Raw genomic sequence first — 22599 nt, forward strand, 5'->3', positions numbered from 1 at the left:
ATAGCCGCCCCCTACAACCACTAACTGGTCGGCTGCTCCGAGAGAATCTGACACTTGTCATTTGAGAGCATCCCATCCTCCGAGGACTTTGAGCGAAAATCATCAAGTGAGGAAAACCCAAACCCAAACACCTACAAACCCAAAGTGATTGAGCATTACTGAAGAGATTGATCCTGTGTGGATCCGACGCTTGTTACCTTTGAAGACTGTGCTTCTTCCAGACGGTTAGACGTCATGGTCTAGAGCATCCAAGAGGAAATTGTGGATCGCCGAGTGACCGAGTTTGTGAACGTTCGGAAGTCACCTGAAGACTTACCACGAGTGATTGGGCGAGGTCTGTGTGACCTTAGCTCAAGGAGAATACGGTGAGGACTGTGTGTCGGTTTAAATACCTAGCCGCTCCAACCAGATGTACAACTGAGACATCAGTTGGAACTGGTCTACCAAATCATTGTCTTCACCAAGCTTACTGGTTCTATTTCCTCAACTCTTTCATTTCCTCATTGCTGTGTTGTGCTTGTCATATCTGTGTTTGAAGACTTTGACTGAAGACTTTCTCAATTTTCTCAGTTCAATTTTTTCAGTCTGTTTGTCTTCATCCTGTGTTTACGCTTTCTGTACTCTGTGTTTGTCTTCATTTCATCGTGATGACCATGCCTATGTTCTGCTATGCTTACTCTTGAGTACTTATTCCGCTGCAAGTAGTTCTTCGCTAAGGAATTTCCTCACCCGCAAATTCCTCAGTGAAGAATTCATAAAAATCGCCCATTCACCCCCCCTCTAGTCGATATAACGCACTTTCAACACCCCACTCACACACACATCAAAATTCAAACCCATGATGGCACAGTTGTGGCATATTTCACACTATGCTTCTGTTAATAAGATTTCTATGCAATTTTCAATCATGTCACGGTAAACATACACGGTCATGGGTGCTAAAAAAGAAAATTTGATAAAACAAATTCATTTTTGTTTTTTTTAGTGAACATTGGCGAGGGTTTCACCTGTGTGCGAATTTTCATGATGGAATCACATTCTTAGTGGTCCGAGCAAAAAAAGTCAATACTCCAAAAAAACAAATTTTGAAAGCATATTCAAGCACTGATTTTGTCACCTCCACGAATGTGATTTCATCACAAAAAATTGCACAGAGGCTGAGAAGTAAGCAGTGTTTGCTGTAAAAGATGTTTTTTATGTTTATCTGTTTATGGCATTGTCACGGACTAACTCACCAATCTGTGGTAGTGAACCAATGGAGATAGGTGGTGCCTTCAGCTTGTTGTAGCTCATGTTGACTGATATCACATATAAGTGCCTCACCTTGATACTTGATACCACAGTAGTCGTGGTAGAAACCGGATGTGCCGTCCTAAACACCTTTTTCCTTAAAGAGTCAAGACAATACAACTGAAAAGAGTTTCACACATGACATCTGCATAACAAGATGTCCATACATCCATCCATTTCATCGATCAAAAATTCTTTTGGAATCACTCATTTCATTTGTCAAGATAGGAGAACATATCCATACGAGCATGCACAACAATTTCATTGATACAAACAGATTCCTAATCCTATATAGGAACATTATTCCTTGGGTGTTCATTACCCGTCGAGCACTTGGTACATCCTCGCCACAACTACTGGTGTCTAACTTCGGCAATCTCAAGAAGGATTTATACAAGCATGAATTCAAACAAAAGATTAGTAGGTCATCAAAGATATTGTAATACACCAGTGAATCAGTACCTTCCAGAATCTAGCCTCAACCTCGCACATACCTCATGCATGACAGAGAGAGCCCAAATTTCCTAGCCTATGGGAATTAACAGACACACACACATAGAGAGAGAGAGGAATTAGTAGGGAAGAATGAGAGAGAGAGAGAGAGAGAGAGAGAGAGAGAGAGAGAGACGAATCTTCTCCAAGCCACAAGGCAGAGCACAATCCACTTCCTCTCCCACGTGGCAACCAGCAGAGCACAATCAGCATACCACAACATGCCTGCTTCCTTTTACCGAAGAAAATCTCTCCATCCTTGAACCCACAGGCCATAGTCGTTCACCAAGCCTACCAAGAGTGCATGGAAGGTCAGTTGCGTGCCCTTGCCATCTACTCTCTCACGCTCGCCCGACATACCCAAGCCCAAATGAGGCAATGGACAAAACGACGTCGGCCGTGCCAGGCAGCATCACCGTGATGTGTGCAACGACTGCACTAAGGGCCGTGGTTTCGACCCGGAGACCATACCCGCTGCCTTGTCCTCTTCCTCCTCTTTGTCAGCAAGAAGATCAGAACTGGTTTGTAAGATTGGAAGTCATGGCACCCCAAAATCCAATCCCGTTTCCCAAAGTACGTACGCAGCCAATATACATGATGGCAGATGGCTCATAATAAGACCACAAAAAATAAATCAATTGCCATAGACTAAAGTACAACCAAGGTTTCAGATTGCAAATAAAATAAATAAAATTTTCTACATTATTTCAGCTAAATAACTGGGAAAAGTGTTATTATTATTATTCGAATTGCCAGTAATGTATACGCTTGTAACCTAACCACAATCTCTTCAAAATTAAAACATCACTTCAATTCCCACTAATGTGAGCTACTTGTTTCTTTTTTTCCAGACTGGTGGTGAATAAGCTTAACTGAACTAATGGATAGTGTGACACATTTCCCAATCATTTTACATTGAAATTTCAGAAATGGGAAGGTCACGACTAACCAGTTGGGGTGGCAGTCAGTAAATACTGTGCAAATAATAATTTCAGTTGAGTTGAAACGCTTAAACTAAAAAACAACAAATATATGCAAGGTCATTTCACACTGCTATTTTAATTAACACCGATAATCACCTTGTCAGCATCATAATATATAATCCAAAATCATATTAACAATTTTGGGGCAACTTTATACTACTTATGAATATAAATTTTATGATTAATTAACAGACCTTGGTTTGTAATAGATGTGAAAATACTTCTATGTTTCAAGGAATCCACGCTTAGGTAGGAACGATATAACAGAAAAATAATGTGGACCAAATTGTTCATGGAATTTTGCAGTGTGATATAGGCTACAAATGGGTATGATAGGCAAGAATCCTCAAATTTCCATTGTAACATAATGTCCAGCTCAGGAATTTTACACCATACTACCTCCGTCCGGGTTTAAAGGGCCCGAGAGCAAAATTTATAATACCAAGATGGGCTATTAATTGCCTTGAAGTTATCCAAAGCAGCCGCGCGCTGGATTAATAATGCGCTTGAAAAAGGGGAGGAAATAACTGTGGTGCATGCTCGAGGAGTGACTGGTTGAAGCGCACTGAAACTATGCTCTTGCCAGGATTTTAAAAGAGCAACATGTTCAAGCTAAGAATGGGGCCTTCAATCTGATCAAAGGAAAATCTGAAATGCCGTCAGAAGATAATACTTGTGGCACTGAAACTATGCTCTTGCCAGGAACATATGCGCTTGCATGGCAAGAGGCATGGTCGCATGGAGAGAAGTTTTGATAAAAATAGTACTAACCATGACAATTTCCCCCGGTTCATCCTCTATGCATTTATTGTGCTTTGACTTCAAGTTCAGGTCCTTCACTATCATAGTGTTCTTGTGCTTGTAAAGCGGCACAACTTCCCCAACTTTACTATTCTCATGGCCGATGCCTTCCCAGCGAAACAACACTTGCCGACGATTCTTGCAGCATATCTCGGCGCTAATTTGCTGTAATCACCAAAGCCTGAAGCACCCACGGTGGACCAGTGGAAGCTGGGCATGAGGGGTACCAAACAGTACAGTCGGGCCCCTTGTCGATCCCTCCACGATCGTTAGCGCCATGTGCACAGACCATTTTCTGTCTTTATCATCACCTGCAATCACAAAATGATCAAAACCAAGAAAAGAATAACAAAACCAAAGAACACCAAAGGACAGTGTATCCAATAAAGCAACACCAATGATGCAACAATAATTAGACATACAACACCAACACTTAAGGAGTTATAACACCTACTTGTTTTATGTGGGTGTATATAAGCTCTCACATTTTGCATTACAAGTAAGAGAGCAAAAAACGATAGTTAGTTTCCATATCCATTTTGCAAGAAATAAGCTTATATAAAACTGCCTATTATCAGACTTTGTTTTTCTCTCCGAGCAAGAATACATAAACAGGAAGAATATGTCTGCTTATTATAACTGCTTTTCTTTTCTCCCCAACAAGACTATGCATAAATGTGAAGAGAATCTAGCTTACAGGAATATGTGCGATCATTGTTCCATATACATACTTAAGAGGACAAACAACGAATACCACCTATAATTTTGTTCTGTACAACAAATCCGTAGTTCGAGATAATTAAAGAGGATAATACTCACAGTGCAATGAGGCACACAGTGACAGTGACAATCATAGTATTGAAAATAACTCTCTCACAGTGCCTAGCCTCCATCCCTAAACATTCATTCACCTCTACTCACTTTTATGCAGTCAAAAGCCAAATGCCTGGAAAAAAAAGTACTGAACAATCAGTGTAATATTTGTGAGAACGGTGTATTGCTAGTTCCGCATTTTGTTGGAATTATGACAGTGTAGTAATCTAACATGTGTTGCAACAGGGGCATATATAATTTAATAGTTCGAACATGCTTTCGAGTTTCTTTCACCATTAAATCACTCTTCTTCTTTCTTCTTCTGCCCCCTGTCGAAGTTGGCAGATAGTCTACGCCTTCTTTTGCCCCCTACCATGGTTGTCTATCTCGTCTTCGTTGAACAACTTGATCAGCATTTTGTTCTTCTTCTTTTCAAGGATGCTCCAACACTCCAGCAGCTACCTCACAAGCTCGTAACTGTTGTTGGTGGCAACGACGAAGAGCCCGGTCAAGAGGTTGTTGATGCTCTTGATCTCCTCACCTTGGTTACCATAATATCATCAGTGTGTTCACCTCCTTCACCTCATCTTCCATGAGCATCACATCGCCGTTCTTGCTCGGTCAAGATTACACCGCAAGTTTACCTTGAGCACTCACATCCTCAAGCACTTAGGAATCTTGTCTGTAATTGTGATCACAATACTTGCTCCGGAGTGTACGGATTCTTTACAACTGCAAACCATAGATAAAAATAACTTAGAGCTCCAACTGAGCTTGAAAAAAATAACAATATGCTTCATTTGCTCAAACTTGTTCTCAAAACTATTAACAGCGACATAGAATACCTCATATATGATATCAACGTTTTTTTTTGCGAGATATATGATATCAACGTTGAAAAGGGATATGCACATACATAAGGCAGAAGGTTTACCTACCATGAACTTGAGTTATATCATGCTATTGTTCACTCGTACATGAGGGCACAAGGAAAATTGCGCCATTTCATTTGCAGAAGGAACTTGGGAAGTGCATATTTATTGAACTGATTAGTGTTATGCTTCAGACCATAGCATAGATGCTACTTCTGCTGCTCCCATGAAATGGCACGAGATGATTGTGCCATTTCTCATTACAGGAATATAAACTGACTAACTGCTAGTGAGTAAGATATATGTAGCACGTAGCAAACCCCCTACAGTATACATTCTTCTTTATATCACAATACAAAAATAACAGTGCAAAATAAATAAATAGAAATCTATGTAACATTTGGATGGCGTCCGCAACTATTCTTGTAACTTAACAAGTATGTGACATATCATGTCATAGATTTTCTTCAAGCAGATATGGACACAGAACATGGTGACATATTATCTCAAATCTTCCGGTCACAGGGATATTGTCTTTTTGAAAAGTACTGGAAAGAGAAAACCATCTTTGTTCTGTCAAAATAACTATAATGACATGAATCAAGAGGTCATCAGAACTATGAATGAACATCTCCGAAAATAAAATTTCATCAGAAAAGATATCTCACCATGTGTTGGATGCTTCAGTGCGGAGCTTGCACCGTAGGAGAACATGACCGGCGGCCGGCCTCAATCTCGCTCAGCCATGTAGGTCAGGTCTGAGCAGGGCAATGATAAGAGTTAGGCATGTACGTCACCATGGCAATACGAATCAAGAGAAGAACATGGGGCCAGGGCCAGCTCGGACCTGCTCTGGACGCATCCGTCCAATGCTCAATCTTCAAACGCCGCGGCCACACTAATCAAGATCAGGCGTGAGCACCTGATCTGGATGTGTCCGTCCTCGTCCCGGCTTCCACACGTGCCCCTGCGTCACTACCGCAGCCAATGCGCCCAAGTGGCCGATGCACACCATGGTTGGGCTGCATCGGGCGACCTCGACGAAGGCGAGCGAGGCGTGGCGTCGGCGTCTGGCGGGGCTGGGCGGCGCGAGGCATGTGGCCGAGGCGACGGCGTGGGCGGGGAACCCTAGACAGAAATCGAGGGACCCTCAACCCTCCTCACCTCAGCCCCGATATCCATCCCGACGGCGGGGAAGCAGTCGGATGAGGCGGGGAGGTAGCGCGAGAGGGGCGGCGGCGGACGCAGAGACGGATCGATGGGATTTAGGTTAGTTCTGCGTGGAGTCGTGAAAAGTACTCCGGTTTTCTTTAGTGCGGTTAGGGACGAAAAAAACAAAAAACAAAACCGGACGAAAATAGTGGGACAAAATTTAATCGGGAACGGAGACTACCAACTTACCAACTGAGACATTAAAAATAGAGATAACATAGGTCTTGCCCACAGCGCCCATTCGTTTGGAGAGGACCACTAGTATGTTTTTTGGGTCGTTCGTTCGATCGGTCAGTTCGTTCGTTGTTGTTTTTTTTTGTTTTCTTTCTTTTTCTCCTGGGTTTTCTTCACTTATTCTATTTTTTTGTTTTTTCATCGGTTTGACTTGATTTTTGTTTTTTAAAACTCTTCACTATTTTTCATAGGTCTTCTCTGTTTTCATCGTTTTTCTTCGGTTTTCTGTGTTTTTCTCCGGTTTTTGTCGGTTTTCATTTTCCTTAGGTGCGCTTCTAGTTTCTTTGTTTTTCAACTTTTTTGTTTTTCGCCAGTTTTATTTATTTCCTCCATTTATTATTTGGTTTTCTTTGTTACCATGTTGGTTTGCACTGATTACATATTTGTTTAACACATGTCTATATTTTCAGTACACACTGTACATTTTTAGTGTACACGGGAAAGGTTTTGTTGATACACGTCCAACATTTTTCAAATACAAGATGTACTTTTTTTTTCCTGAAATACATCTTCTGAACTCTTCTGTGAATACATGATAATTGTTTTTGAAAATACACGGCAAATTTCTTTTATTTTTTTTCAAATATATGTGTTCGATACATATTTTATTTTTCATACCCATTATACATTTTTGGTATACATATTTTTTTCTATATCTCTTTAAAACTTTTTCAAAACTTGATTAAATTTTTATGATGTCTACTTGTCTCCATACTCCTTGAAAAAAAATCATATAACATTTCAAAAATATTTCTTTATACATGTGTTACATTTTTTAAATACATGATTATCCATTTTCTAATTATATATGGAACTTTTTTATACTCATTTAACATTTCCAAATACATTGTTAATTTTTTTCAAATATATGTGTTTGATCACTTTTTTAATGGTCATTATTATTTTTTGAATATTTGTTAAGCATTTGAAATGGCACAAATATTATTGAATGTTATCATATATTTGTAGAAATCGACCCTGACATTTTTTTACATTGTGTCAACATTTTGTAAAATTCACCATTTTGTCGAAATTGCAAAAAGTTTAAGTTTTGAAGATCTGTATTTATAATATTTGTCATATAACCAAATGTGAAAAAAGGAAGAGAGAGTGAAAATTGCAAAAGCTACTAACTCACAACTGGACCGGCCCACTATATGCATCCTTGACACGACACTCTTTGCAGTAAGAGAGGCATAGGCGCACCCTTCTACTGGAGTGGGACCAACTAAGGGTTACTCCTTGCAGGGCTGCTGCAAAGGTCACATTTTTAGCTTGAAAGCGCACCAAGTGTTGTGCGCAGCCACTGCAACGTATTGCGTGTAGGGCACTTACTCCGGATTTTTTACACTCGTTTTTGTTTTTAAGTTTTTTTTGGCTTTTTGGTTTTTTCCTGCTTTTTCTCAGGTTTTTGAGAATATTTTTTTGGTGGCCTTCTGATTCTTGCATGGTTTTTCCTAGGTTTTGGAGGAATTTATTTTTTGTCTTCTTGAAAGCAGTATTTTTTTCACAAGAGGCACAACATGTGGTTCTACGAGAAGCACGGTTATGCTTCCTGAAAAAGAAAAAGAAAACAATCTTTGCTCTCCAGGATTTTGTGCTTGTCATGAAGACACATATTTGCTTCAGCAAGAAGCCCGATATGTGCTTCCATGAGTAGCACATATTTGCTTTCGTGAGAAACATAGTCTGTACTTACACGAAAGTTTATGTGCTACGTTTCTTTTTCTTTTTTGAAATTTTCTATGGCCATATTTTGAGTATTTTTGGGGTCTTGTTTTTTTAGGTTTTTTTGTGAAGAAAAGTTCATTGAAATCTATTAACATGGGATGTAGTTTCGAGGATCCCGATGCAAGAATTAGAAAAAAAATGTTTGGTATTTAGAAGCATGGTTCAAAAGACAAAGCATTTTGAATAAACGAATTTAAAAGAAAAATAAAATTTCCCGGTTGCAACAAGTTACACAAAGCGGCCCAACTGCAAGCGAGCGGGGATCCAATAGAAGCTCCAAGGCTGACACAAAGCGGCCCAACTGCAAGTCCAGAAGCATCGACCTGGATCACTCTCGTTCATCACCAGTTTGTTCCGTGCGCCTCTGGATCTTTCTGGACGCGCCACGCACCGCCCCCGCCAACATCTCGAACCTTCTTCTTCCTCCTTTATACCCCTCCCCACTCCCTCACCCCGCTCCGCACTGCAGAACCCAATCCAATCCATCGAGCTCCCGAAGTCGAGTCCCATCCCAGTTCCCACTTCTCACCCACCCACACGCAGCGAGGAACCAGTCGAGGAGGAGGAAGGAGAAGGAGGAGCCATGGCCGAGCTGCTGTTTGCCCCCGCCGTGGCCGGCCTCGTCCACCTGCCGGAGGTGCTCGAGCGCCTCGCCGCCGCGGACGCCGACCACCGCGACCACGCCCACCACCACGCCGCGCACGGGCACGGGCACGGGCACGGCCACCCACGCGCGCAGATTGGGGGCGTGGGCGGCGGCGCGCCCGTGGACATCGTGGAGACCCCCGGCGAGTACGCTTTCCTGCTCGACGTCCCCGGCCTCTCCAAGTCCGACATCCAGGTACGCGCGCGCGCCGCTCGGCCCCGTCCCCCGTATTTCTTGGACCCAACTCGACGCGATTGACTAACGTTTGCGCGCGCTGTGAATGGGCAGGTGACTCTGGAGGAGGACAACGTGCTGGTGATGAAGAGCGCCAGCAACGGCGGCGGGGCCAACGGGAAGCGGAAGCGGGAGGAGGAGGAGGCGGACTGCCGCTACATCCGGCTGGAGCGCCGCGCGTCGCCGCGGTCGTTCGCGCGCAAGTTCCGGCTGCCCGAGGACGCGGACGCCGGCGCCGTGGCCGCGCGCTGCGAGAACGGCGTGCTCACCGTCACCGTCAAGAAGCGGCCGCCGCCCGAGAAGAAGACCAAGTCCGTCCAGGTCGCCATCGCCTGACCGTTCGAGCCTTCCTTCAGTCACGCGAACCTTCGGTACCTCGTCGGCGTTTGTCGTCAGTGATCGTTCTAGCAGTAGATTAGTGTGGCGAGTCTGGTAGATTTGGGTCTTCTCAAGTCATGTGGTCTCATGCTCTGTTCGTGGTCTGGCTGGAGATTAGTTGTGGTCATCTTTTGTGAATCTTGCTGTTAATGGAACTATGGAGCACGAATTGTTGGCTGTCGGATCAACATCCGTATCTAACCCCGCTTGATCGAATGCAGCCGCGTGCCTGGAATCTGGATTCAGTATCCGGATTCATACGTTTTTCACGTAATCTTAGCGGAAAATAGAGTGAGAACTCTGTTTGGTTCCCTTGAGCAATCAGCGACGGCACGATCTATCAACCCTCTCTGTGAGTTCCACGATCTATCAAATTAACTCTGTTCTCAAGTGCCATGATCTAAATAAATCCAAAACACAGTGAGTGAATCTTTAGTATAGTAATTGAAACAAGCTCAACAGCAAATACGTATGATTTATACGGGAGCTCAAGACGTCATGGATACCATGCCCTCCTTATATCAGGAGTAAAATGCACGGAACAACAAGATTAAATGCATAGAAGCATTAATGCTTCACACCAGAATAACAATTGCTTCACCACAGATCCGAGCTAATGTGATAGTACTTCTATTCAAGGGTGAGAGAATAGTGTGCTTTTGTTTAACAGGAGAAGAAAGATGAAACATGGCCATTAGTCATTCTTCGAATCTGAGCCAGAGCAAGGAATAGAGTAGAGCTTCACAGCCACCTGGAGTTGCTTTTGCAACGTTGTTCACATCCTAGGATTTGGATGCATCATGATCTATTGGTCAAGTTTGTGAAAGAATGATAACACTCAATTCTTCCACATGATTGCGAATGGCATACATCGAAAGAAGAGAAATATTCAGCTCAAACAAGGCGAGGGGACGATTTTAGGACAGTAAAATTTAAAATTATACGTCACCAACTACTATAAGCCATCACCAACTACTATAAGCAGCTGTTTGGGCCTTTAGAGGATAATATCGTATCCTTGGATGAGTCAAGAGTTTGAGGATGTGCCTCATCTTGCTACGGATGAGAACAATATTTTGACCACTCTATTGTGGTCCTGCATGAAACGCTCCATGAAATCCACACGAAAAACTAGATGAGATGGTTTTCAAAGTGGATTTTGAAAAAGCGTACGATAAGGTAAAATGGCCATTCCTTCAGCAGGCATTGCGTATGAAAGGATTTGACCAGGCCTGGAGAAACCAGGTAGACTCTTTCACGCAAAAAGGGAGTATTGGAATCAAAGTGAATGATAACATAGGTCATTACTTTCAGACACATAAGGGCCTGAGACAAGGTGACCCGATGTCGTCGATTCTTTTTAACATAGTGGTCGACATGTTGACAATCCTAATAGGAAGGACTAAGGATGATGACCAGGTAGGCGGCCTCATTTCGCATTTAGTGATGGTGGAGTGTCGATCCTTCAGATAACATTATCATCTTCATGGAGCATGATTTGGCAAAAGTAAGGAACATGAAGTTTGTGTTATGTCTGTTCGAACAATTATCGGGGTTAAAGATTAACTTCCGTAAAAGTGAATTGTTCTGTTTTAAAAGAGCTAAAAATGAACAAGAGCTCACAAACAATTGTTCGGGTGCGAATTGGGGTCTCTACCCTTCACGTATTTGGGTATACCTATCCACCATTGCAAGCTTTCTAACAAAGAATGGAAGTGCATAGAGGATCGATTTGAAAAAAAAACTAAGCTGCTGGAAGGGCAAACTTATGTCATACGGAGGCCGACTAATTCTCATTAATACGGTACTCACGAGTATGCCTATGTTTCTCTTGTCCTTTTTCGAGGTACCAATAGGAGTCCGGAAAAGGCTAGATTTCTATCGATCGCGCTTCTACTGGCAGAGTGATGACTTAAAACGAAAATACAGATTCGCTAGATGGGATATCATTTGTAGACCGAAAGATCAAGGGGGTCTCGGCATTGAAAACTTAGAGGTGAAGAACAGATGTCTACTCAGCAAGTGACTGTATAAGCTATCTGTGGAGACGGATGCCACATGAGCCCAGATTCTGCGGAACAAGTACCTTCATTCCAAAACACTATCCCAGGTGACGGTGAGACCGACCGATTCGCCTTTTTGGAAAGGACTGATGAGAGTGAAATCAATCTTTTTCAATTGGATAAAATTTGTAGGTAGAAATGGTACTACCACGAGGTTCTGGGAGGACACATGGCTAGGGAAGACGCCCCTTGCACTCCAATATCCTTCTCTCTATAATATTGTGTAGCGAAGAGAAGCTTACGTTGCAACAGTATTACAGTCCAATCCTCTGAATACTCAATTCAGGAGGACGCTAGCAGGAAATCGTTGGGAAGCTTGAATCCATCTTGTAAGAAGATTGATGGATGTCCGCCTTTCTCAACAGCCTGATCAATTGCGCTAGAAGCTCACAAAGAACGGGGAGTTTTCGGATAAATCCATGTATTTGGATGTCATCAATTCTAGCTCTATTCCTCGTTCCAAACATGTTTGGAAAGTCAAAGTGCCTTAAAAATCAAAGTGTTTATGTGTTTTGTCCATAAACAAGTCATTCTAACTAAGGACAATTTGGCAAAACGCAATTGGACAGGATCTACAAGATATAGTTTCTGTGATAGGGATGAGTCCATCAAACACCTCTTTCTTGACTGCCCGTTGACAAAATTTTTGTGGCGGACAGTCCACTTAGCTTTTAATATTACGACTCCGAATACCATCAACACGTTATTTGGGACGTGGTTAGATGGGTTAGATTCCGAAACAGCGAGACATATCCGTGTTGGAGTATGTGCTTTATTATGGGAAGTCTGAAACTGCAGAAACGATTTGTTTTTTAACAGAACAACAAAAATTCATTTCTTGCAGGTTATCTTTCAGGCCACTACACTCATCCGTATGTGGTCGCTACTCATTCCAACGGAGGTCAGGGAGCGTTCGGTTACTGGATCTATCTGAAGGGAGACGGTAGTTCGGGATATTTTCAACCGGTTTGGATGGCGGTCATATAATAGGATAGGTGTTTAGTTTCCTATCTTATCTTTTTGCCTGCCGGATGTGGCTATCCTGTTATGTTGCTTTTGCTCTTTGTGAGCTTCTTTACTTTCAAGACATGAAGACTTTTGTTGAACCTTTTGCTTATTAATAATATGGCCGTATGCATCGTTTTGATGCAGAGGCCAGGGTCTGACCCCCTTTTTAAAAAAAGTATGTGGATCGATGTTAGTGACCAGACTAGCATACTCTCGACGTATTTTAGTGCAACATGACACTGCACACTCTGTGTTAGTAAGCAGACTAGCATATTCTTGATGTATTTTAATGCAACGTGACACTGCACACAGTAGTTCAGGTCCCTCCTTGGGGAACGAGGAGACGTGGCCTCGTGCTCTCACGATCCCCTGGTTGCTGTTGATAGACATCTCCTTGTTGTCGGTGTGTGTGCGATGAAATTTGACATGCATTTTTTCTCAAGAACGGCATGATGTTCAAAAGGTCCTAGCTCTATTCACAAGTGGTGAAGACGACGAGAGAATGTGAAGTGCTACATGCAAGTGTAGTGTGAGTGTAGTTAGGTTATGATCCTGCATCAATGAAACATCACCGGAGAGAATGTTGCAGAAGGCTTTGGAATAGAGATTAGATATAATTTGAAAATACAAACACAACAACATTTATACTCGTATATTACATTTGATCAGCTAAGGAAGCTCGATATGATTACCGAAAGCTCCCAAACAAAAATTGAATTTAGAAAAATATTCATAAGTTTGAAAAAAAATGTTTCAAAAAAGTGTTCGCGAGCCCGCAAAATCTTCTTGAATTCAGAAAATGTTTGCAATTTCAAAAAAAAATCTCAAACTAAAAATCATGATTTCGAAAAATGAAAATAAATTTTGAAAAATGTTCATGACTATAAAAAAATGTTTGTGAATTAAAAAAGGTCCGTGAGTCCGAAACTTCTTCTATTTTTTATAAATATTCTTGAATTCAAAAAATATTTTTGAATTGTAAAAATGAATACAAATTTTAAAATCATCACATATTTGAAAAAAATACCAATTTGAACCTCTGTTTTTAAAAAGTTTGTGAAACTCAAAATTGTTCATGATTTTCAAAAAAATCATGAATTAGTTGTGATCATGTTTTGTGAATCTTGCTATGAATGGAACGATGTAGCACGAATTGTTAGCTGTCGTATCTCTGCATGTATCTTCCAGTATATATTCAGAACTGTGCATTCTGCTCTGCTTGGTTCAGGATTTGTAGGTGTTCCATGTAATCTTGGCATGTTGTTTCGTTCACCGTTGAAGTGGGCACAATATATCAACTCTTATGTGTCTTACGGTATCTCCAACAGCGACTTGTAAATTTTCTTCCGCATCTATCCACGGATAGGGGGACCGGTCCATGAACACAGATACAAGAGGGACGCCGCCTGCATACATTTTACGAACAACCGGACGAAATTTGTTCAAAGTTGGCCGGATTTTCATAGAAATCGAATGAAGTCAATGCAAACATGACGGATTTTTATCAGATTTCAAACATTTAGAAAAAAAAAACCGTCCCAACCCGACCCTAAACCTACCCTACGGCGGCGTCCGTCGTCCACGCCCTTGCGTCTCCACCGCCGTCTCCATGAGCACCGAAGATAAGACCGATGAAGTGAAACTGCGGTCTCCGGCAAGGAAGAGTAGAACACGGGGGACGGATTGGCCCACATGGGACACAAGGCCCTGCCGCCTTCCGTGCCCTACTCATCCTTGGACGAGTCCACGCCTTGTCCGTTGCCGGTGGATGTGAGGTCCACGATGGAAATGGTGGCGCACGCGCTATCGTCGTCCTACCAGGCCGCCTGATGGTTCGTCAGCGGCGCGTAGGAGGCGCAGTTGGCGTTGTTCTAGAACGATCGCCTATAGCTGCGCCTCCGCCGCCCGAGAAGAAGACCAAGTCCGTCCAGGTCGCCATCGCCTGATCGTTGGAGCCTTCCCTCACGCGAGCTTTCGGTACCTCGTCGGCGTTTGTCATCAGTGATCGTTCTAGCAGTAGAGTAGTGTGTCAGGTCTGCTAGATTTGGGTCTTCTCTTGTGGTCTCATGCTCTGTTCGTGGTCTCGCCGGAGATTAGTTGTGGTCATCTTTTGTGAATCTTGCTATTAATGGAACTATGGAGCACAAATTGATAGCTGTCGAATCGAAACAACCTCTATATCTAACCCCGCTTGATCGAATGCAGCCGCGTGCCTGGATTCAGTACCAGGATTTCATACTTTTTCACGTAATCTTAGCGGAAAATAGGGTGAGAACTCTGTTTGGTTCCCTTGAGCAATCAGCGACGGCACGATCTGTCAAACCTTCTCTGTGAGTTCCATGATCTATCAAATTAACTCTGTTCTCAAGTGTCATGATCTGAAGAAATCCAAAACACAGTGAGTGAATCTTTAGTGTAGTAATTGAAACAAACTCAAAAGCAAATACTCCCTCCGTTCCTAAATATTTCTCTTTTTAGAGATTTCAAATAGACTACCACATTTTGCTATGTATGTAGTCACTTGTTGAAATCTTTAAAAAGACAAATATTTAGGAACAGAGGGAGTATGATTTATACGGAAATCTCTAGAAAGACAAATATTTAAGAATTTAAGAACGGAGGGAGTATGATTTATACGGGAGCTCAAGACGTCATGGATACCATGCCCTCCTTATATCAGGAGTAAAATGCATGGAACAGCAAGATTAAATGCATAAAAGCATTAATGCTTCACACCAGACCCAAGTTAATAGCAATTGCTTCACCACAGATCCGAGCTGGTGTGATAGTACTTCTATTCAAGGGTGAGAGAGTAATGTGCTTCTATTTAATGCGAGAAGAAAGATGGAACATGGCCATTAGTCATTCTTCGAACCTGAGCCGAGCAAGGAGTGGAGTAGAGCTTCACAGCCATCTGGAGTTGCTTTTGCAACGTGGTTCACATCCTAGGATTTGGAAGCATCATGATCTCTTGGTCAAGCATGTGGATGCTTGTTAGTGACCGGACTAGCATACTCTCGACGTATTTTAGTGCAACGTGGCCCTGCACACTCTGTGTTGGTGACCAGACTAGCATACTCTCGACGTATTTCTATATCCTTATATAGTGTGTGAATAACTTTAAAAGATGGTCGTTGGATGAAGCCAATCAGACGGTGCAGAGATGGCAAATCCGAGCACTACTGGCCGTTGGATATCATCTATATTCCACCAGATTTTGCCACATGTACAATTTAGAAGACTCCACAGTTGAACTTGAGCATAATGCACAAACCTCAAAACCCAAACACTTCTCCTTTGTTCTAGAATCTTCCATATCATAATTGCCCACTTTTTTTTAGATGAATTGCCATTATTTGTTTCTATTTTATGCTTTACAACGCATAATTCCATGAATCTTAAAATAGATTGGCTTTTTTATAAAAAACTAATTGATTTTGCATGAGATGAACTATAAAAATTAAATGAACATCTACATCATGCATATATGACTCAAAGTTTACATGCTATAGTGTGGTATTTATTCATAATTTGATTGCCAAATCTTATGCGTGTAATGCACGTGTACCTTACTAGTTAGTGCAACGTGACAGTGCACACAATAGTTTAGGTCCCTCCTTGGGGCATGAGGAGAGGTGGCCTTGTGCTCTCATGATCCCCTGGTTGCCGTTGATAGACATCTCCTTGTTGTCGGTGCGGGCGCAATGAAATTTAACATGCATTCCTTCTCAAGAACGACATGATGTTCAAAAGGTCCTAGCTCTATTCACAGGTGGTGAAGACGACGAGAGAATGTGAAGTGCTGCATGCAAGTGTAGTGTGAGTGTAGTTAGGTTACGATCCTGCATCAATGAAACATCACCGGAGAGAATGTTGCAGAAGGCTTTGGAATAGAGATTAGATATAATTTGAAAATACAAACACAACAACATTTATACTCGTATATTACATTTGATCATCTGAGAAAGCTCGATATGATTACCAAAAGCTCCCAAACAAAAATTGAATTTAGAAAAATATGCGTAAGTTTGAAAAAAATGTTTCAAAAAAGTGTTCGCGAGCCCGCAAAATCTTCTTGAATTCAGAAAATGTTTGCAATTTCAAAAAAAATTCTCAAACTAAAAATCATGATTTCAAAAAATGATCATAAATTTTGAAAAATGTTCATGGCTATAAAAAAATGTTGGCGAATTTGAAAAGGTCCATGAGTTCGAAACTTCTTCAAATTTTTATAAATATTCTTGAATTCAAAAAATATTTTTGAATTTAAAAAGGAATACAAATTTTAAAATCATCACATATTTGAAAAAAAATACCAATTTGAAAATTCCTCTGTTTTTAAAAAGTTTGTGAAACTCAAAATTGTTCGTGATTTTCAAAAAAATCATGAATTAGTTGTGGTCATGTTTTGTGAATCTTTTTTTTATGAGGGTATGTTTTGTGAATCTTGCTGTGAATGGAACGATGGAGCACGAATTGTTAGTTGTCGTATCTCTGCATTTTCTTCCAGTATATATTCAGAACCGTGCATTCTGCTCTGCTTGGTTCAAGATTTGTAGGTGTTCCATGTAATCTTGGCATGTTGTTTCGTTCACCGTTGAAATGGGCACAATATATCAACTCTTATGTGTCTTACGGTATCTCCAACAGCGACCTATAAATTTTCTTCCGCATCCATCCACGGATAGGAGGACCAGTCCATGAACACAGATACGAGAGGGACGCCGCCTGCATACATTTTACGAACAACTAGACGAAATTTGTTCAAAGTTGGCTGGATTTTCATAGAAATCGAATGAAGTTAATGCAAACATGAAAGATTTTTACCAGATTTCAAACATTTAGAACAAAAAAACACCCGTCCCGACCCGACCCTAAACCTACCCTACGGCGGCGTCCGTCGTCCACGCCCTTGCGTCTCCACCGCCGTCTCCATGAGCACCGACGATAAGACCGATGAAGTGAAACTGCGGTCTCCGGCAAGGAAGAGTAGAACACGGGGGACGGACCGGCCCACATGGGACACAAGGCCCTGCCGCCTTCCGTGCCCTACTCATCCTTGGACGAGTCCACGCCTTGTCCGCCGCTGGTGGATGTGAGGTCCACGATGGAAATGGTGGCGCCCGCGCTATCGTCGTCCTACCAGGCCGCCTGATGGTTCGTCAGCGGCGCGTAGGAGGTGCAGCTGGCGTTGTTCTAGTCCACGATCGCCTATAGCCGCGCCTCCGCGGCGGGCGCTTCCTCGCGAGCGGCGGCTTGAGCGCGGACGGCCTCGTAGAGCCCATGCTGCTCCGCGACGAAGTTGGGGTTTGCCGTGGCCATGGCCATCACGGCCTCCTCACTCACGCGCTCGTCGTTGATCTGGCCTTCCGCCAGCCAGTGCTGCTCTAGGAGAAGGTTGTACCTCTGTCCCTCCTACGTCCGCTGGAACGCCGACATGGCACTACTAGGAAAAGGGCTATAGATAATATGGACACTAATGGCGCACCACACATGTGGTGCGCCACTACTATATACTAATGGCGCACCATGTGTTGGTGCGCCATTAGTGTCCAAATACTAATGGCACACCACATCCACGGTGCGCCACTAGTAATTTTATTTTATTTTTTTCAAAATTACTAGGACGGTGCGCCATTAGTAATTTTGTTTCAATTTTTTTTTCAAATTGTTTTTTTCAAACTACTAATGGCGCACCGTGGGGGTGGTGCGCCATTACTAGTTCAACTAGTAATGGCGCACCACCCCCACGGTGCGCCATTAGTAATTTTGTTACAAATTTTGTTTCAAAATATTTTTTTTTTGAAAAACTACTAATGGCGCACCATGGGGATGGTGCGCCATTACTAGTTGTTTTTAGTTTAAAAAATAAAAGAAAATGATGGAAATGTCAAAAAATAAAAGAAAATAAGTTTCCCATGTGATATGTGGTCTAGTTGTTGGGAAAATTTACAAATATGAATTTCGACTTTATTTGCAAAATCTCTCTGGAATTTTTAAAATGGGCATAACTTTTGCATACGAACTCGGATTAAAAATTTTTATATATGAAAAATCATCTACTCGAAAAGATACATCCGAATTTAACGGGGGAACCCCGTTAAACATTTTCAAAATCCTCAAAAACCTAACAGAAAAAAAGTTACGAGGCTTTCAAGATCTAGAGGCAAAAAAAATTCAAACTTACTAGTGGCGCACCGTTTGCTAGGTGCGCCACTAGTAACAGAAAAAAAATATTGGTTTCGAATTTTTTTTCTAAAAATGATACGTAATATGACAGGGAAGTTTGAAATATTTTTCAAAATTTCATCATACTCATGAATATGAACAAAGTCGTAGACATCAACAAGGTTTAATAGAATTGATATGATAGATATATCAACAAGTGGCTGTTAAGTGAGGTGGTGCTGGGGTTGGATAGAACTGTGAAGTTAAGTGTGCTCGGGTTATAGTAGTGTGAGGATGGGTGACCATTCGGAAAGTTTGACCATTTAGTGCGATTTGACTTGAGATTAAGCATATTGACCTGGGATTAAAAAAAATTTGAATTTTTTTTTTGAATTTTTTTTAAAAAAATTCTGAAAAAATATTTAAGAAAAAATTGTTACTAATGGCGCACTTCTATGTGGTGCGCCATTACTAAGTCAGATAGTAATGGCGCCTGGTGCGCCATTAGTATCTGATATACTAATGACGCACTGCCTGGTGCATCATTAGTATCTAGTATACTAATGGCGCACTCGTGGTGCGCCATTAGTAAAAAATACTAGTGGCGTAGTACTAGTGGCGCACCAGTAGTGCGCCATTAGTAGGCAAAACTGGTGCGCCACTAGTAGGCCTTTTCCTAGTAGTGTGGGCGCTGACACGGGCTGCTCCTCCGTCATGGCGGCGTTGTAGTGCACGTGCGTCTGTTCCATGGTGAAGCCGACGTGCACAGGTGCGAGCTCCCACGCCGTGTCGTCGGAGCCTGTCTCCATCGGGGGGTCGTCCTCGTAGTCAGAGACCTCGGGCGAGCTGGTCGGCAGGCCGGTCTCGATCCACCTGGCACGGCGGCTCCGCCAAGCGGCCATCTCGTGCTCCGTCTCCATCGATACGCTCTCCCATAGAGCGTTGCCACCTCCAGTCATGGCAGATGCGGTGGCAGGGAGGAGGTGTGGAGCGGCTGGTGTTGTGGCTGGAGTAGGCCGGGTGTGGCCGCCATTAAATAATGTGTTCCAGTGAGGCCAGGCGTCCAGGTGCGTCAATGCGCGGTGTCAGAGTTGGTTTCTCGGCCGACGAGCCTGCTTAATGGCGGCATATAGATGAACGGGGTATGGAACGAGCGTGGTAGATAGCCGTCCCGTCCCGTCTGGCAAACGCGTCTCCGACATTGAACAGGTGCGGCCATCGGGGACGCGTCGTGGGTGGCGCCCTCGATCGGCGCGCCGCTTCAATGCCGGCACCAGTGAGCGGCTTCAATGGGGAGCGGCCGCTCTACAACTCATGAATGCGGGCAGCTGTCGTCGGGCGAGAACGCACGCGAGTGAGGGAGGACGGTTTTGGGTGGGACCGGGTGATCAGAAGCGGGCGTAGGTGCTGTCCGGACAACCAAACCCTCACACGTTTATCTCCGGTTTGCGGGAGAAAGTGCGTCCAGACCGCTTTTCAAACCGATGTAGGACCACATTGGATGGCTCAATGCGTCCGGACCGGTCCGGACGTATGCAGGCGGTTTAAGGGTCGCCGTTGGAGATGCCCTTACTGCCTATCTGAATAAGTTCAAAACAGCCCAAAACAAAGGGCATCTTAAATGTATCATCTAAAGAAACTTGAACATTACCCAAAAGCTTTTAAAGCAGTACCTGGATGCTCACGTGCTCTTTATGGCATGATTAAAATACATAGAACCACCACGATTAAATTGAAATGCATACAATCAGCGTAGTTGTTCCTTCACATCAGATCAAAATTAATGTGATTGTGCTCCTATGGCATGATTAAAATTGTATAGAACCACCACGATTAAATAAAAATGCATAAAGGCAACATGGTTGTTGCTTCATATCAAATCCGAGTTGGGAGCGGTTAAAGGTCACTTGACTGAAAACATAATTCGGGCCAGTTGGATCAGTCAACTGACCACAAACCTGTGCCATTTTGATAGAATTGAGATCCGACTCGAAGCGTGTACAAAAGCACGTCGACTGTTTGACAAGTCCATTAACAACGAATCTAGCAAGTCCAATAGGAAGAGTGTCCAAACAGTGCTTTCTGATTGTGAAAATACATACGAACAGGAAAAACATAGAAAACCGAAGGGAAAAGGGAAGATTATTGGGTAACACATACAAACAGGAAGCAAGTTATATGCAAGTTTGGACACTCTTTACAAACAGGAAAATACACATATAAACAAGAAGCAAGTTATGTGCAAGTTTGGACACTCTTTACAAACAGGAAAATACATACTACTTCAGATATATTGCATACGCAAAAATACCTAAAAACCCAACTTAAAGGAAAAAAGGGGAAACACATACAAGCAGGAAAAACATAGAAAAACAAAGGGAAAAAGGGATGGGCTGGGCGGTACACATAATGGGCTTCAACCCAGTAGCAAATCGACTGGCCCAAATATATGGCCAGTCAAAAAAACATTAGCCCAAACCAGCTCACAGAACTGGCCATAAAAAAACACAACACAAATCTCAAAGCTAGAATCAACGATCATAAAATCGACTAACCCAAATTCAAAATTCAGGCAACTTACATGTAGCTAAAGTGGTCCGAGTTAATGTGATGGTACCTCCTATTTAAGCGTAGAAAATAGTGCTCATTCAATTGTGAAAAGAGAAATGGAACATGGGCATTATTCATAAAAGAAGTCATTCTTCAAACCATAGCCGAGGGAAAAAAATTATATGAGACCAGGTCTCACGGTTAGCAGATGAGACCCGCTCTGATGGATGACGCGTGGCATTCACAAATCACAAAGCATCTAATCTCTCCGCCCTGATTTCAGGTGGGGGTGGGGTAGATGCTTTGTGATTTGTGAATGCCACGTGTCATCCATCAGGATGGGTCTCACATGCTAACCCGTGAGACCTGGTCTCATAGAATTCTTTTCCATAGCCGAGCAGGAAGTAGAGTCCAACGCTTCACACTTAGTTGGAAACTTGGAATTGCTTTTACAATGTTATCGATCTTTATCTTATGACTTGGAAGCATCAGGATTTACGAGTGCACATCCACTCAGGTTCGTACTAGCATACCCTCACCATACTTCAACTTATCGATCTTTATCTTATGACTTGGAAGCATCAGGATTTACGAGTGCACATCCACTCAGGTTCGTACTAGCATACCCTCACCATACTTCAACTAGATAGGGGGCGCGGCTTGCCGCGCGTTGCCCGCCAAACGGTGGGCAACAGAAAATGTTAATCGTTTGAAAAAAATATATTGATTTCCGTATTAAGTATCTCTATGAATACATAATTTTAAATCATGCTGATGGTGGATGAAGAGACAGCTAAATTTATACATAGAAATCAACATATCTGCCATTGGCAGACAGGATAGCTCTTTTGTATGATCATAACACTGTATCAGAGAAGAGAATGTAGAGAGGATACATATTTTGCATGATCACAACATTCATTCAAAAAAGGGGATAGGAGGGCATGGTTTGCCATGCATTACGTGTGAAAATGATGGGCAGATGGAAGCAAGGAACAAAACTGACATTTGATAAGGAGAGCACAGTACAATGACAACACATTTAACAGGAGGGCATAGCAAAAAGATGATCCACTGGTTTATAAGGAGCAGTACGATCAAGGTTGAATTCATATGTTACACGA

The 22599-nt window shown here is 42.6% G+C and overlaps 1 protein-coding gene and 1 long non-coding RNA gene across 2 annotated transcripts; one reads left to right on the forward strand and one right to left on the reverse strand.

Moving 5' to 3' along the window:
- Positions 1 to 3037: 3037 nt before the first annotated feature.
- LOC109767609 (uncharacterized) lies at positions 3038 to 6531 on the reverse strand. Its single transcript, XR_012188150.1, has 6 exons — positions 6099 to 6531; positions 5920 to 6009; positions 4674 to 5111; positions 4386 to 4512; positions 3537 to 3877; positions 3038 to 3397 (listed from the first exon to the last, which is right to left on the reverse strand). It is a non-coding gene; the product is annotated as an uncharacterized lncRNA (long non-coding RNA).
- Positions 6532 to 8800: 2269 nt separating this feature from the next.
- On the forward strand, positions 8801 to 9874 carry LOC109767608 (18.6 kDa class III heat shock protein). Its single transcript, XM_020326352.4, has 2 exons — positions 8801 to 9269; positions 9363 to 9874. Exons 1-2 carry the CDS (start codon positions 9012 to 9014, stop codon positions 9642 to 9644), a joined length of 540 nt encoding a protein of 179 aa, XP_020181941.1. The 5' UTR covers positions 8801 to 9011; the 3' UTR covers positions 9645 to 9874.
- The last annotated feature ends 12725 nt before the right edge of the window (positions 9875 to 22599 follow it).

The sequence above is a fragment of the Aegilops tauschii genome, chromosome 6 (genome assembly GCF_002575655.3).
Source record: "Aegilops tauschii subsp. strangulata cultivar AL8/78 chromosome 6, Aet v6.0, whole genome shotgun sequence".
Classification (NCBI taxonomy): domain Eukaryota; kingdom Viridiplantae; phylum Streptophyta; class Magnoliopsida; order Poales; family Poaceae; genus Aegilops; species Aegilops tauschii.